The sequence below is a fragment of the Coturnix japonica genome, chromosome 21 (genome assembly GCF_054131305.1).
Source record: "Coturnix japonica strain WE chromosome 21, WE-NBRP24, whole genome shotgun sequence".
Taxonomy (NCBI): Eukaryota; Metazoa; Chordata; class Aves; order Galliformes; family Phasianidae; genus Coturnix; species Coturnix japonica.
Window position 1 is genome coordinate 9,972,323 of NC_140683.1, and position 16,521 is coordinate 9,988,843.

The window sequence follows — 16,521 nt, forward strand, 5'->3', positions numbered from 1 at the left end:
ATTCCCACTCAGACACCATGACATGAGAGGAGCCCCCCAGCTCCAGAGGGAGAGGACCCTGGGCTGGAGAACCCAAATCCAAACCCAAATCCATCTGAGCTGCAGCAGCTGGTGCCAGGCTTCATCCGTCCCATCTTGCATCAGATACTCTCCGCAGGGGCACCTACCTCTCTCCTCAGCCAGATGCAGGCATGTGTCTGGGATCAGGCCACCTGAATATAGCTTGCCATGTTTAAAAACCACAGGTCTGCTGCATCTTAGGCACTGGACTGCAAGCTATCCAAAGTTAGTTTCAATTTGGTTTTTCAGTTGCAGCATTTTTTTCCTTCAATCTTCAACCAACCAATGCTATCAAGCCAGAAGATCCAATTAAAAATCTAGTGTTCTTTGGATACCACAGAAGTAGAATTTTAAATAACCATTTCCTTAAAATTACCAGAATATCTTGAACAGAAGCATTGGCCCAGGTGGAATGTATAACACAAGCACCCAGAGGCCATGAAAACTGCAGTGTAAAGGCATTATGAAAGGTGTTTGCAAGAGTTTCACTTGGAGCAAACAATCTGGTAAAGTGTTCTGCCCAAACTCCAGTTGTTTCCACAGCCCCTGCCTGCACAAATGCTTTAAGCATGGGAAAGGAAATACGGAGCAAAACAGGTGGGGAAGCTGTGATACAGGAGAACACACGGAGCTGCTTTCTTTTACCTGGGAGTCAGCACCGATGCTGTGCAACACCTGTGGAGCTGTTGCTTTTAATTGCTGAAAGCAGCTCTCGATGTCACACGGTGGAAGGTTTGCTTTTATCTTTGCACTTATCCCTGCCTTGTTTGGTGCAGTGCAGGGTGGAGGCCGTGCTGTGATGCTGCCAAATCTTCTTGTAGCCTGGCCAGACAGTGTTATGCAAGTCCTGCAGCATTCCAGGTTCATACCTGGACTTTTTTGTAACCGTGACTGACTGAATTTTCACTAGAATTGCACTGTGGGAAGCGATAACAAAGACAGCCTCCTATTCCAAGTCAAAATGACAAAGTACTTGAGCTTTACTTACCATTGAGAGGGACACAGAGCATGAGAGTGCCTTTCTGTGTAGCTGTTAGGGTCACCGTTACACCAACAGCAAGGGCAAAAAGGAATGGTACCGGGAGGAATCACAGTACCTCACACATCCACACACATCAGGAGGAAAGAAAGGGATGGAGTCACACGCCAGCAAGAGAAAAAGAACACCCCTGCTAGTCTACGCACTATCAAACACAGGAACTGTGGCAGGTGTTCAGGCATACATCTTGCTGGGTTCTGTTGGGTACCAGCAGCCCAACAGGGATTTTGAAACAGACCACAGTATTCCCAAGACAGAAGGAGAACATGGAGCCTCTGAGATGATAAAAGGTCCTAGAGAAATAAAGCAGCTCCCCCCTCCCTTTGGCCCCAGACCTGTACAAAAGGGACGGACACCTCTGAGAAATCACTGTGAAGTGCCACCTCTGTTTGCCCTCACAGCCCATTAATGAATAATCAGCTCACTAGTGTTACCAGGCAGTATTTACCTGTAGGCATGCAATTAACACATCAGCTGCTTGGATCAAATGTGTGAGGAACCAATAGAAATCAGACAGGACCAGGAGAGGTCTTTGTGGTTCAGTTGATGCTGGGTAATATGTCAAGTTTTGGATAATTCTAGTGGTCAACCCTATAGGCAGTGTTTTGTTCTGCTGCCTTAAGTTTCTACCGCTTCCTACAAAGTTTCATCCATCATATCTGAGAAATTCTTCTCCCATAGAGAACTCACACCCCACAGTTAATGTGTGGATCATTTCCTTGGGTCTCGCTACCACGATGACACAATATTACATAGAATTAAGCAATACTAAGTGGAAAAAAAAGAGGCATAAGTTTTTCTTAGCATGACTCAGACATGACTACATAGCAGGTTCCTTCAAAGCATTTGCTTTCTGTTTGTGAGCACTATCTTAAGACTCTTCCCAAGGCAGGCCAATGGAAAATGCATAGAAATAAGCAAATGTGGAGGCAGTTATAGTCAACAGTGCAGGGTCCCTGGAGCAGCTGTGGGAAAGACTCGTGCTGGACTTTGGGCTCATGAACTCTCCCCACTGTGCCCGTGCCCTGTGTGCTTGGTGCGGCCCCTTTTGTACGGGACATTGGTGCAGCTCTGGTTGGAATAGAACAGGCAGGGCGTTCAGGCTTCAGGTTGGTTGGCAAAGAGACAATTTCATCTACAGAATGTGAAACCATTTGCAGTGGAGTCTTTGTGCTGCCTGTGGAAATCAGCCTAGCAGCGCTCCTTCAATTGATACCGTGAGGTGCTCTGCACATTCATTGCCCTATTTTCCCTCCTCCTCCATTCTCACCACCAAGGAAGCTGCACCAATGGCTTGCTCAACCCATCGATCCATACAGCTGCTCAGTTCCAGAGGCTGAGTGGTTTCAACGTTGTACAGAACAGAGGGTCTTAAAGACAATGCTGGGCAAACTGGACAAACCCAGAAACTCACCTCCAGAAACAACAAAGCAAGGAAAATGCTAAACAGAAAACAAAAGTCACAAAAATAAGAATGAAACAATGGGCTCAAATCAAAGCACAGCAGCTTATGTTAAACAAATACTCTGCTTTAAACCAAATTGCAATGACGACAGAAACAATGTACCATCCTAGCTTTTAAACCTTGAAAATAAAAACAACACAAAACAAAAAGGCCCATTTGGGATAGAGTTCACCAGGTGAAGAAAGAGACTGTGGTCAGGTGAATCCATTTGTGTAAGTCCTTTGGTGGAGCAGAAGACACAGACATCGTGGCAGAGCACTGAGTCAAGAAGTACAAACCAAGTGCAGGTAGAATATTGTTATAAAGTACCTTGAGTCAGATGCAAGACAGGGATATCTGGATGCTGCTGATATCCAAACAGACCCCTTTATGTAGTAGAGCTTCACCACATATCAACCAATAAGACAATTCCTGGGTCATGTGTAGTCGTGAAGGTCACAGACACTCCGAGCAGGTTGATGCAGTAAATTAGCAGTTGGGTCCTTAAGTCCAGGAAATCCTATTTTGCAACTGATGCAGGAAACATGTCCCAGAGCTGAGCTGCTGAGAGGCTTCAACAGCAGAGAGCAAAACAACCAATGCAGATGGACTGCAGGGACACGAGTGTGCAAACCACAACTGTGCTCTGTATTTGCATAGCAAAAATGCTAGAGGTGGAGAAGCAGATACACTGCAGAGTATGCAATGGCCTTGAAGGAGGCTTAGAGGAAGGTGTACACTCACCGTCCTTGATGTGGGACTGACAAAGGAAAGAAGCAAAACAGCAAACACAGCACTTCACTGGTAAAACAACAGGATGAGCAAGAGGACTTTCATCAGCCTGAACCCCAGGACAGCTTTAGCACCTCTACAGGAGGTGGACAAGCATGCTGGGATGTGAATATCATTGACTGAAGAAATGCAAGCCATGGTGCCCTCTGTGTTTCAACACCTGACAGACCTGGTTTTGTTGGTCTGTTTCTCTCTCACTACACACCTAGCATCTCCTTTGCCTTCTATGGGTTATTATCCATTTGGTCATCAACCTACTGACTTTGAGTGGGTTGGGTTTTTTTCATACTAAAGCTCAGCATGCTTTGCAGGTACCCATGTAAGCACCTCACTGGCACTACAAAGAGATAAATAGAAGCCACAGGACATTTGTTAGTGGATGGCCTCCAATACAGCACACATGATGTTGCCATGGTTCGTAGATGTGGAAGGAACAGGCTGCACATCCATGTGTTCACTTTAAGCCTGATTACCTCCTTGTACACACGACAGGATCTAAGCAGATAGAACTGCAAGCAAAAAGAACCAGAAATCCATACTTTTGTACTCACTTTCTATTTTGGTTACAAATCTATCCCTGAGATACAGAAAACCAGGTGAAAACCTGGTGAAAAAGTCAAGGAACAAGGCTATTTTTAAATAACTAACAACGTGGTGAGAAATCTTAGCTCCATTCAAGTGCTTTTTCTGGTTTCTAAAACGTCTTCACACACATTTAAAAAAGCATCATTATCCTGTGCCATAAAACAACAGCTCCAGGAAATTCAACAAAAAACTAAAGCAAATGTCCTTGTGTGACTTCTTGTCTAGACTGGACAGGAAATCATTGTAAGAAGAAGATTATATTTAAAACCAACAAACAGACAGGGCATCAATGGATGAGTAAAGCAGCAATTGCCAAATAAAATGGGAAGAAGAAGATAGTCCAATGAACAATATTCTTTTCCTTCACACATAGCAAACTGACTCCACTTGGCTCATTGACTATGATGAAGTGGATTAAACTCCCCCTCAAAAGGGTCCCCTGGGACAGTTTTATGCTTATCATACATTAGTTTTAATGCAATGTATGTACACATACATCCCAGAATTACAAACCCAGAGTTGATGTTAACACTTCACCTGGTGAAATCAACCCTAGGGCAGCTTAAAAGAAAAAAATCCTTCTGAATTACAGTTATAATAAGGCAAAAGATGGGACATTACAAAGAAAAACATAACAAACTGAAAGAAGAACTGCAATCCACAGTTAAGTGATCGGCAAAGAAGTGTTCGGTCAACCTAAAGCCCTATTGGTAACAGGGATGGCATAAAGCAATCACAGAGTGCTACAGGATGCTCCAGTTGAACAGACATATAACGGCACTGAGAAACAGAAAGCACAAAATAAAAGTCTCAAATAATAAAACAATGCTTACGCGGCTATGGAAATGTTTGCTGCAGACATGGGGCTGACTTCTGCTACCTCCTTGGCCTTCTGCAGGGCGAGCTTCTGATTGGTGGCTTCCTCCATCTCCTCCTCATCCTGGTGCGGAAAATCAGACAGATCAGAGCCTGCGTCGTGCAATGAAAATATCTGGAGTTCCCCAAGGGATGAGTGCAATGTGACAGTGGGAATTCATTATACCATAACTTCTTGTAAGGACCTCTAGGTAGGGTTTTGCTCTCAGGAAAGAGATGGGAAACACAAGGTTTGGCCGAGTGCTCAGTGCACCTTTACTGAGAATGCATCTCCCTCATGAAGCTGTCTTACCTCTTCTGGCTCTCTTCTTATCACTCAATGCTTTGGCATAGCAGGAGATACCTGAGCACAACTGTGACACCTCTGGGTTAAAGGCAGCCCTGTTCAACCTGCTTATGGTTCCCCCACAGTATATGCAGCACTGATCTTGATTAGTTTTACAGCATAAATGTCAAGAACGTCTCCTGAGATCAACTGACTCCTGAGTAACTTAATTACAGCTCCAGGCCATTTTTGGTTTTGCATGATCATATTTACTTAGCACTAAATCTCTCATTCTCCAGGTATGCTATTCAATTGAATCACTTTAATCTCTTTCCTCTGCTTTTGGAAGCCTTAGAGATTTATTTTTTTCGGATCATAAGTAAAATTAAAGCAAAAAAAACAAAAAGAAGGTTCTCAAGAAGCTTCATGATTTTGCAGTGCCGCTGGATCCATCAATATTTAATTATACTTCATAAACATAAACAAAGTCAGGTTTCTAACCCTTCCAGTCAGCTGCTGAAATATTCAGAAGAAAGTGCTAAAAGGATTAAGAAAGAAATAGGATGAGCTTCATTACCCGACTATACAAGCAGAGGTTTGTAAAATATAGCTGCTAAGGTAAATACAGGGCTTTTGCACCAGCAATCATTGGCTTGTGGCACTGGGCTGTGCACATCCACCTCATGAGAGCAAGGGAAAGGTGTGCAAACCAAGCCTAGCGCTGCTGCACATCACCGAGTGCACCACAGTGAGAAACAAAAAGTGTGCAATAGCACGAAAGCAAACTGCAGCATTTGGAATCCTTCCTGTGCTGCACAGAGGCTGTACTTCTTGTTTCCATAGGGAATGCTGAATATAAACCTAAGCACACAGCAGAGCTCCAGCACTGTCACTTCCAGCTCGTGCCAGGACCCGGCTTTCTGCCCATGCTCTGCCTTGGATCGATCTGCACCTGGTGGGAGGTGGGAAGGTTCCAACATTTGGGCTTTAAACTCACAGTGGCCTCTTCAAGTTGTTTTCCAGAGTTGATTGGAGAATATTAATTCTTTGATCCAAACTCCACAACGCACCAAGCACCAGCATGAGACAGCAAAGGCAGCCACACACCACCTGTGACTCCCCACGCCGAAGCCTCAGGCACACAAGCAAGTCAGCCAAAGCCCATTAATTCTTTCGCCTCTGCTTTTGAAAAAAGCAAAAGCTACTAAAGTGTGTGCACCTCCACACAGCAGCAACACGAGCGATGCCTGCTGCTGCCCTGGCATGAAGAAATGGAACAGTTTGCAGAAAGAAGCCTCGAGAACCAAATGGAAAGGAATGAGAGCAGACCTCTGGGTTCTTATCAGCAGAGAACATTGGCACACAGAGGGACAGCATGAAGGGAAGTCTCTGCTTTAGGTCCAGCAGCTGTGGCCCAAGTTTGAAGAACCAAAGTCACGTACTTACCTTGGTCAGCTCTTGGGCATTGGCCAGATTGTCAACGGCAATGGCCAAGAAGACATTCAGGAGTGTATCTGTAGGGGAGCAGCTTAGGAAAGATCTTCACAAAGCAAATAGAGAAAAAAATTCCTCTTCTACACTACAGCCTTCTTTCTCCACTTCCAATCATGGGTTTAATTACTGGTGGATCCCTTGCACTATTGCTCTGTCATCTTTATTTCTAACTCACCAGGACAGCAAAACTTGTCCAGACCCAAAAGCTCAAGGCTTCTTTATCTTTCCCTCTCAGGAGCCCTCATCAGACTTGAGACCATTTCAGGCCTCTCATTCCCATTGAGATGAGTGTCTCAGGAGCCTAAACACTGATCAAAACCCAATCCTCTGCTTGGAGCAGTGGAAGCAGGAGCAGTGTGTACTCCTTTAGGATGTGTCTGCGTCCTGCAGGGAATGGGACGCGGACTCCTGGGTTTTCTCCAGGCATCCATCAGTAGCACAGAATAGTGGGTTTTACCATACACAGAGGATTCCATAAGGACATCAAGAGCTGTGTAATGTGGTGCACATCCACTGAGAGAGGTGCAGGGCAGGAGCTCCTCGCCCCCACAGAGCCCAGCAAATGAAGAACAAGAAGAGAAAGATGATAACCAAAATGATCATCTCCCTCCCACGCTGGAGAGAGAACCCAATCAACTTCTCATTTGCAAAGATATCCGTGTCTCCATTTCCTTTTACCTGGTGAGTGGCCGAGGGGCCACCCTTGGTGCTTCTATGTTGGAAATGCCTCCAAGCCCCTGGCTGGGGGGAAGGAATGTCTCATAACAAAGTTGTCTTCCTACCTCTGCCTCCTACACACAGATGCTGAAAACGCCTCGTGTAACATAATTGGCCACTGGAAACATCATGTCTTTGGGTTTTTTTTTAGCAGGTGGGGATGTTTTGATCAATCAGGCAGATACGTTCTGGTGCAATTGTGTGTTTCTTCCCCCCCAAAAAAGGTCCCTCCACTCCTTTTGCAGAGCTTAGGAACTCTGGCTACACACAGGCTCTCTGCAGTTTGAAAAGGGAAGAGAATTCTGTCTTAGAAAACCACTGCTTCTAGATCTTTTCCTTGCAATGTGCTTTGAAAATATGGATTCACAGAACAATTAAGGTTGGAAAAGACCTCTAAGGTCATCAAGTCCAACCATCCATATGAACTGATTCAAAGAAGCAACTGAGCTACAGCGAAAGCAAGGGAAACCAGCACCTTCCCCCTTGCTTCTTCCTGAAACAGAACCATTACAGAACCCACATCAGTTTGAAGAGCAAAGGAAATCTTCATGTTTAAAAGGAGTGGGTTTTGCAAGCTGACCCAAAATCGCCCATTCTCTAAGACGGCATAAAATAGGACATTCTTACAGCTTTCTGGAGGAGATCTGTGTAAAAAGGAGAGCGGCTGCAATGTTTAAGTTCCGAGTTATAGGAGAAAAGACATTTGACGCTAAGCCAATCCATAACTAAACTAACCAGCAGTGCAGGATTGCTCTGTGCTGGGCATCCTCCCACTGTGCTGGGCTTGGGTTCTCAGTAGGAAGGTGAACCCACAGCTCACACCTGTGCTTCACCCCACGCTGCAGCATCGTTGTCATTAACGGCTGTTTTCCTTCCAGCAAAAAACACAGTTCTGCTATTTTCTGGCAAACTGAGCTTTATTTTCAGACCTTCCTGCTCATGTTTTGACAGCTAAGAAGAACGTTAAGTCCCTGCTAAGTCACACAGTTCAGCTTTCCCCCCTGAGATAAATGACTGCCTGCTGCTTGCTCTCAGCATCCAAACTGTAACTACGGAGAAGCGGGGATAGAACTGACCTTCCTGAAAACCTGCTTGAAATACCAGCGTGAGCATTTGTGGGCTTAATGCTGCAACTCCCATGGTAAACACATAAGGATTTAACCCCTTGTCCTCCACTGCCCCCTCTCACTGTGCTTAAATGCCAGTAGAGTCGTGTGTGCTGCAGAAGAGCCCTTCCAATTCATGAAGGCAATGGACTCCCCACTGACAAAGTCTTGGCCATGGCAAGGAGAGGCAAAGGCTGAATCTATGGCAGTCGCAAGGGGTGAGAAGGTCCTCATTGCATCCACGTGAACCTGCTGTCTGTTAAAGGAAACTGAAGTACAAGGGAGAAGACCTCCCTTTCAAGTGGAGGGGCAAGAAAGAAATTAATATCCTGTTCTTCAACACTGCTGTATCTCAGCTGCTCTAAGGTTAAAAGTCTCTCTCTCTCCTCCTCAGCCTTTCTGTCAAGGCTGATTACGACTTAATCTCATTTCCAAATGCCAAGCCCTGAGGACTGAGAGCAATCCCAGCTCTCCATTGACCCACTTTTCAGACACAGCATGTTTCTGGAAGGAGCACACTGAGGCGGGTGCCTGAGTGTAGCTACTGAACCAGCTCACGTGTCCTGGCTGCTATTGCTCCAGCAGTGCACATTAATGGGACAAACCCCACAGACAGCCCTCTGGGACACACACAGCTTGCGTGCTGCCTGCTCTGCTGTTCCCTGCCACAGCTCCTTATGCCATTGGAGAGATATAGTGCAAGGCAAAGGGCTGAGCCTGCTTCACAATCCATGGGCTCTGATGTCCCATGTCCCACTGCTGGCTCACGGTCACCCTGCTGACCACCAGGTCTGAGGATCACTTTGCTTGGTTGCATATAAAACACAGCCTCCTGCTCCAAGCCCTTGCTCCGTGTGACAGCTATTTCCAGCAGACAACTTGGGGCATTCTGCAGGACACAGGCTCCCAGATTCCCATTGCCCTCAGCAGGTTTTCATGGCAAAGCAAAAGAAAACATCTTCATGGATGTATTTCTTGACTTGGAACAGGACCAAATACTCTCAGGGCCCTAAGAGTAATTCAAGAGTTAGACTCACTATTTAAGTGCTATGTGGAGAGAAGACACTGTCAAGCATTTGAAGTAGCACAGCTGGTTAAGCTGTCATGGCACCAAGAGACTGGAGCCTGATTTATGCGCTGAGTCAATTTCAGCTCTTTCTCTGCCTGGTTTAGTGCAAACAATCCATGAAGATAATCAAGGTACAGATGTCCTGCTTTGAGTTGAGTTCAAATATTTTTCCTACAACATAAATGAACTCAAAACAGGATGTTCTTAATCTAAATCCATGAAAATTAAAATGAACAAAGACCGTGCTCACACTGCCACCATAAGTGTGACTCCAACAAAGACACCTTGCCTACTACTCTTAGCTCAGGTGCTAAAATCTGGTTTTACAAAGCATGTGGTTGGGGTGGGTAGGAATTAAACCATATCAGATATTTCTGGCACCCTGCAGTAGGCATGAAGACAAGGTAGTGTGTAAGGATACAGTTACCAAACAATGTCAGGACGATGAAGTAAATGGAGGAGAACATCCCGGAGCGGACACCACCCTGTGACTCTATGCCATGGTACATCACTGCATTCCAGTCCTCCCCAGTCAGGATCTGCACAGAGAAATGTGAGAAAGAAGAAAATGACACAAAGGGAAGACAAAGAAGGTGCAACTTGGGGGAGCTGGGCAATGGGACACAATCCTGGGCTGGTGTCAGGCTGTGGAGTGGGACACCAGCCTTGTAGCCCTGGATAGTCACAGGTCATGCATAGCTTTCTCTTCTGCTGCCTCTTAGTTGGGTGCATGTGTCTCCAAACAGAAGACCCTCTAGCACAACCACTGCAAGGTTTGCACCACAATGGTCCTTCTTCCCAAGACCACAAGGATCCTCGGACAACCAGGCATCCATAAGTCTCCAGAAAACCCGAGCAGAAGTGATATCCAAATGTATGTGAGGACAGCAAAGCTATCTGGCATTCAATTACACTAAGCAGCATTCACAAACTTGTGTTCACATCATTCCCATGAATTCACGACTGTTCCTTCTGTCTGGAAACGAACATATAATGATTGCTGTTCATACAAACATTCATGGGAAGGGGATCAGTAAGAGCGTTTGTGTGACCTGCAGGAGACCAGGGCTTGCAGATACTGCAGATTGCAGACTGCACAGAAACCCAGCAGGACTTGGACTTAAAAAATCCAGCCAGAATGTTTTGAAAAAGAAATGAGATAATGAAAAAGTTTCATGGAACTGGTGCAGAGAGATAACTGGTCTAAACTCAGCACGCTGTGTGCAAAGCTGGGGATGCTCTCAGAGGCCCTGCTGAGATGCACTCTTTGACCTGCTGTCCTTCCCCCGTTTGCACCATTGCTCCTCAGCTGCAGGAATTACTCAAGCAATTAGGTAGCAGCCCTCAAGGAGCAGAGCACGTGGAGTTAATAAAAACCTTTCTGGTCTATAAAGTCTGTTTTATGGATGCTGAGGTTTGGCTGCACCCTGCTGCCTCAGCTCCTCACCTCCATCAGCCACTGGGGCTCCACTCCTTCACAGCACGTGCAGGTATTTAAGCAGCAGCCCTCCAGGAGCAGGGCATGTATGGTTAATAGAGGTGTTTCTTGTTTATAGAGTCTCTGTGTTTATGGATGCTGTAAACACTTGCAGCTCAATGACTGCTGCAATAGAGGCATGTTGCTATTTGTTATGCCTATATATGTGAATATATTTGTATATACACTGATCAGCACTCAGCTCACAAAGGCTCTAATTGAGAGATAGGAGGTAGGGGAAAATGTGTGATACTTCTCCAAGAGAATTGAGGGGCAGTGGGACTCAGTGGCACCCAATGATGGGCTCAGTCAGGTGGACAAAACAAGTCATAGGAGTCCCATCACAGAGGCTGTGACCAACCTTCCAGCCTCAGTGGTTCTTTAACTCCACATTCAATCTGAGCCTCTGAGGGAGGTCGTCCACCTCTGTCTCAAAGCCTCTGCAAAGGAGCGAGTTAATTTGGTGCCAGGGGTTTTGCTGGTTTCATTCTTAGCTCTGATGCTCTAATGCAGAAGCCATAAAATCACCACTGTTTTCCTCCATCGAACGTCCACTGCACTACAGGGACATTCATCTTGGGAACAGAAAGGAAATAGTTCAGCAAAGTATTTTCAAGAGAGAGCTGTGGTCCCAAACCAAAATAGCAATGAAATCTCCAGATACTCATATCCGGAGCCTGACGGGGGCTCTGTTCCGGCTCTGTGGCAATACCTTTCCATTTCTGTAAGCCCTTCCTTTGATGAGCACTAAAATACTATGCAAATATTAATCTACCATGATTTGCAATATCCTGCAAGGTAAGTACTGCAGAACCTCTTCCACATCTGGAGAGCAGCAATGCCCATATGAAGCTGCTTACAAAGAGGTCACGGGAGACATCTTCTTTAAGACTCGTTTTCTCTTTTAATCCCAAACTTGTCATCCACCCAATCCTTTTTGTTTCCCTCTCTCTCTCTCTCTCTTTTCTCCTTATTTTTGGGACGTAAAAAACGTAATCCAGGTCTTGCTGAGCTCTAGGGAAGCTTGGATAAGGGTCAACTTGAACTACACCTAGCAAGGAAGAGAGGTCCCCCATGGACCTGCTACCTGCACGTTGAGCAGGATGGTGCATCTCTACCTCTCCACTTCGGTACCTGAAATAAATGTTTTAAAATGGCATGCAGAGAACAGCTGCAAAATGAGGCTCTTAAATCTGCACATTCCGTCTCCCAGAGCTGCTACTTTCCCCTACCATCACACAAACTTGCCCAAGGCTGATGCCTCTTTATGTGCTCCCCCATCGATTGTAATTCTTATCCAGCATTATCTTATCTTGAGTTATTACAGTGCAAAATGCTACATTACTTCCTTACAGCCTGGAGCTAGCTCAGGCAGCTCTCCTCATTAAATTACAGCAACTGCAGGAAGAAGTGGGACAGGTCAACCCTCACGGGCTCTGATTTTCGGCCCAATGGTTTATGCAATGGGCCACAAGAAATGCTACCAATGCAGTGTGCAGCTGTGGGCAGGAGCCTTGAGAAGAGGAGAACATGGACACAACATCTTTGAGCACAGAAACATCTACTTTATCAAGATGTTTTTTTTTTACCTAACATGGAATGTTCCGTTCTAGTATCCCTTAATTCTGGAGTATTGATCTTTAATGATGCTTTGATTGGTCAGTGAGGCCAAAACACCTAAGAAGGAAGGAATTCACCTTTCCTATGTTTGTTAGAGACCTCTCTGCTCACCAGAAGCAGGAAGAGATGCCCAAGAGTTTCTTTTCTGACCCAAAACAAGGGATGGCTTTACCTGGAACACTGTGAGGATGGCAGCTGGAAAAGTATCGAAATTCGTGGTTGGCGTTTCATCTCTAAAATTGAACCTAGAGAAGAGTCAGAAATAAAAACAACAGCAATAAGGGGACAAGCAAATCTCCTGCAGTCCTGTAGTATGTTGTAACATGAGCCAGAGACCAACATTGGTTCCAACTGGACATAACATCCCAATGACTGCGGCAGGGAATGTGATGTCTATGGGAAGATGGCTAACAGAGCCATCAGCAGAAACTAAATATGGATCCTGGTGAAAAAACGATGCTTCAAAATTAATTACATCCTAAATTCAAATGAACCATCAAAAGATAAAACCACTCTGGAAAAGAAGCCATTCCAAGAAGCCTTAGTCCATAGGTGTTAAGTCAAAACTGAAATCATCTTCCACTTCTCAGCACAAAGGTTGGTGCAGGAACCACTGATGTCAGACTTTCCTGCCCTGCTGCCCTTCTCCTTTTGTGTACTCCATGCGATTGAAAGGATAATGATTAATTAGACTTACTGCCCTCCAAAGAGCTGCATCCCCAGCAGAGCAAACACCACAATGAAGAGGAACAGCAGAAAGAGCAAACTGATGATGGACTTCATGGAGTTCAGCAAGGAGACCACGAGGTTCCTCAGGGAGTTCCAATATCTGTGTTGGAGATAAGAGCACAGAAACCATTAGTGGTAAAAGAACTTTCAATTTAGAAATTAATTAGATCCATTCTTTTATTAAAAATAATTCTAAAAAATGGACTGTTGGCATCTTTAATCTCCCCCTGCCTATGATTGAAAAAATACATCTCAAAATCTCTCATAGCATCACAAGGGCTGAGACAATCACCCCAGTGCATGTGTACCAGTGCAGCTGACTGCAGGGAAAGTGCTCGGTTCCATTTCTCAGCAGCCCCTTTCCTGGTGCAAATCTCACCCTTTTTTTGCATATACCCCCACGTGTTTCTTTTATCTAACAGCACAAACATCAGGGGTGTGAAACACAGGGAATTAAAAGCCCTAACAGCAATTCTCCAAATCAAGGTGGACTATCATCTTCATGTAAATGCAGGAGCAAGAAGCTTCAGCCTGTGGTGGAGGGGGGTTGGAATTTGATGAACCCTGGGGTCCTCCTTCCAACCCAAGCCATTCTGTGACTCTATGATTCTATATGGAAAACGGGAGGTGGGGGGAAAGGCAACTGCTTGGGATCAGGATGTTTCCACCAAGGGAAATCTCCTTAACAGGACCAAGGGAATTTCTGTATCAGTGGGGTGAAAATCTGACTCGCTGTCCTGAGAGTGGGAGATCACTCAGCCCGTTTCGTGACTGCTTTGTTAAGTTAAACCTCAGGCTTCAGCTCTTCATTATACCAGCTCAAATCCTGACTAGTCACAATGAGTAAAAGGATTGTTTTACCTTGCAAAAATGTCCACGTTGTTAAAAAAGCACAACATGCAAACAGACACATTCCACCTCTGTAGCTCTGCTGACAATTAATTGCTAAAAATTTGCTACAAAATGTGTCATTTTCAATAAGTAAGATTAGAGCGGAGGTAGACTAAGTGACATTTTTAGGGTAAGATCCCACTTCTTTTACTGGTCATTTACAGAACTTCATGTTCCCAACTCCCACAGCACCTCCAGTTGCACACTATCATGGAGGAATTCTGAGTCTGCGTGATGATTAGCAGATATAAACTGGCAAATCCTCCAGCTAACAAAAACCATGCATGGAAATAGCCAGGAAACACCTGCTTAATTCAACCTGTGCATTTGGTGTCAATGAAGGTAATGGCACAGGGGAAAAACAACAGTGGCAGCACCCAAAGTTTTCCTCCCATCCCACAGCACTGCTTTAAAAACATGTAGAAATTGCTCTTGGTGGATTTGCAAGTTGCACAGCAGCTGCTGCTAACACCCAAACATATTAACACAACACCAGAGCACGAAGACAATAGAGAAGCTGAAGCAACTCAACTCCAGTCAACATTCACATTTACAGGCTCCAGAGAGAAACCTCAGACATCCCCAGGCCAGACAGAGCACAGACAGCAGCAATGCACTTGTATTTGTGTCAGCACTGTGGTTTGAGCATCAGGATTTATTACCCAGCAGTAGCCAGAGCTCAGCTCAGTAGATCTAAGTACTTAAATACTACCAGCAGCAGATAAGGGCAGCAGGCACTTATTGAGATTCTTGTTTTAAGCAAGTTTAACAAGTAATGAAGAAAAGCTGGATGCAGCTGCCCCAAGCAGAATGGTTTTGAACTACGAGAGGGGAGATCATAGAATCATTAAGGTTGGAAAAGACCACTCAGATCCCCACCATGCCCACTGAGATTTCCCTGTTCATTGCAGGGATTGGACTAGATGACCCTTATGGCTCCCTTCCAACTCAAACCATTCTGTGATACCATAAGAATGGCTGAAAAGAATCAGACCAACCTGCACAGAAGGATGCAGAACAAGCTGTTGAAAGCCCTCAAAGGTACAACTCCCTAGGAACAGTCCAACTTCTGACTGCCAGAAACTCAGGCTGCCCAGCCAAGGGAAGGACAATTCTGTACCTGGAGTTCTCTTCCTTCCCTTACCCATGGGGTGGCTTTGTATGGTGCTTAAGGTGAGTGAAGCAGGAGCTGGACTTACTTGGTGACTTTGAAAATCCTCAGCAGCCGCAGAGCTCTGAGCACGCTGATGCCAAACGAGGTACCAGGTTTCACCGCAGCCCAGATGACTTCAAAGATGCTTCCCACAATGACCTGGAAGAAGAGTTCATTTTACAGGAGGGAAAACTTCTGCTTAGTTCCTTGGGGTGCTGCCAGAGAGGCTGGGGGCTAAAGAAGAGTCAGAACTCGCTGCTTTCTTCTCTAGCAAGTGAATTATTTCAAAATAGCCTTTATTAGGAGACACAAGACTTTTTTCACTACTGTAAAGTATAATGTATTTAGCTGTAAGCACCACCTGTACAGCTACTTCATTTACCCACCCTGCATGGTCCAGGCAGCCCTAGAGGTGTGGGGACATCACCCCAACCCATTAGAAAAGCACTACAGCTACATCCCAGAGCTGCAGAACAGCCAGGTGTCAGCTCCTCACTGAATGCCCAGCCACTTCTGGCCACTGAGTCTTTGGGAGAGTGATTAAGGTAATAGCTATGAAGAGATCCTAAAGAGTCTCTCATGAGCACATCCATCATCTGCCTCAGGTTATGCAAAATAAACTGTCCTCAGTTGAGGGGGTTGGTTTTGTTTCTAATTTTCGTTCATTTATCTGAAGGTTCACAGAGCATTAACCTGAAGGGATAAATATTTTTTTCCCCTGAAATCCCCTATTACAAAAAGGACAAAATAATAACGGGCTACGCACAATCAGGAAAGGGCAATTATATCAACCACGGGTTACTGCACGGTTAATAAGAGAGGATGGGCATTTCTCCGCTGACAGCTCTCATTAGCTGTATTAAGCTGCCATTCCAGAGCTCACACAGACCGTGGTCCCATGGCATGAAGCACACCATAAACACACTATGAGCAGCCCCAGGGAGCAGCTCATGGCTGCAGCAGAGCAGTGCTGGGGACCTGCACAGTGCTGTGGCACTCAGCAGCTCACAAACCATTTCAACAAGCAGAACCCTGCCTGTCTTTAGAGAAACACAGCAGGACCTGCAAGAAACACTGTACCCCCAGCTTCAAGCAAACACAGCAGGAAAAGGGGAACAAACAGCAGTTGCTCAGCCAGTAGCTCCCATTACAAAAGGAAGGAATTAAGATTCCTCTCCCACAGTCTGTCCCTCTTGGGAATCCC

At 45.5% G+C, this 16,521-nt stretch overlaps 1 protein-coding gene across 13 annotated transcripts in view; it reads right to left on the reverse strand.

Moving 5' to 3' along the window:
- The window catches only part of CACNA1B (calcium voltage-gated channel subunit alpha1 B), a 193,648-nt gene that overhangs the window by 58,989 nt on the left and 118,138 nt on the right, over window positions 1-16,521 (reverse strand). For all 13 annotated transcript variants that reach the window (XM_085520974.1, XM_085520970.1, XM_085520971.1 and 10 more), the window contains 6 exons: window positions 15,364-15,476; window positions 13,242-13,373; window positions 12,717-12,789; window positions 9,869-9,986; window positions 6,508-6,575; window positions 4,754-4,860 (listed from right to left, as the gene is read on the reverse strand). In XM_085520974.1, the coding sequence (XP_085377100.1) occupies window positions 4,754-4,860; window positions 6,508-6,575; window positions 9,869-9,986; window positions 12,717-12,789; window positions 13,242-13,373; window positions 15,364-15,476 (611 nt within the window). The remainder of the gene's footprint in view (window positions 1-4,753; window positions 4,861-6,507; window positions 6,576-9,868; window positions 9,987-12,716; window positions 12,790-13,241; window positions 13,374-15,363; window positions 15,477-16,521) is intronic.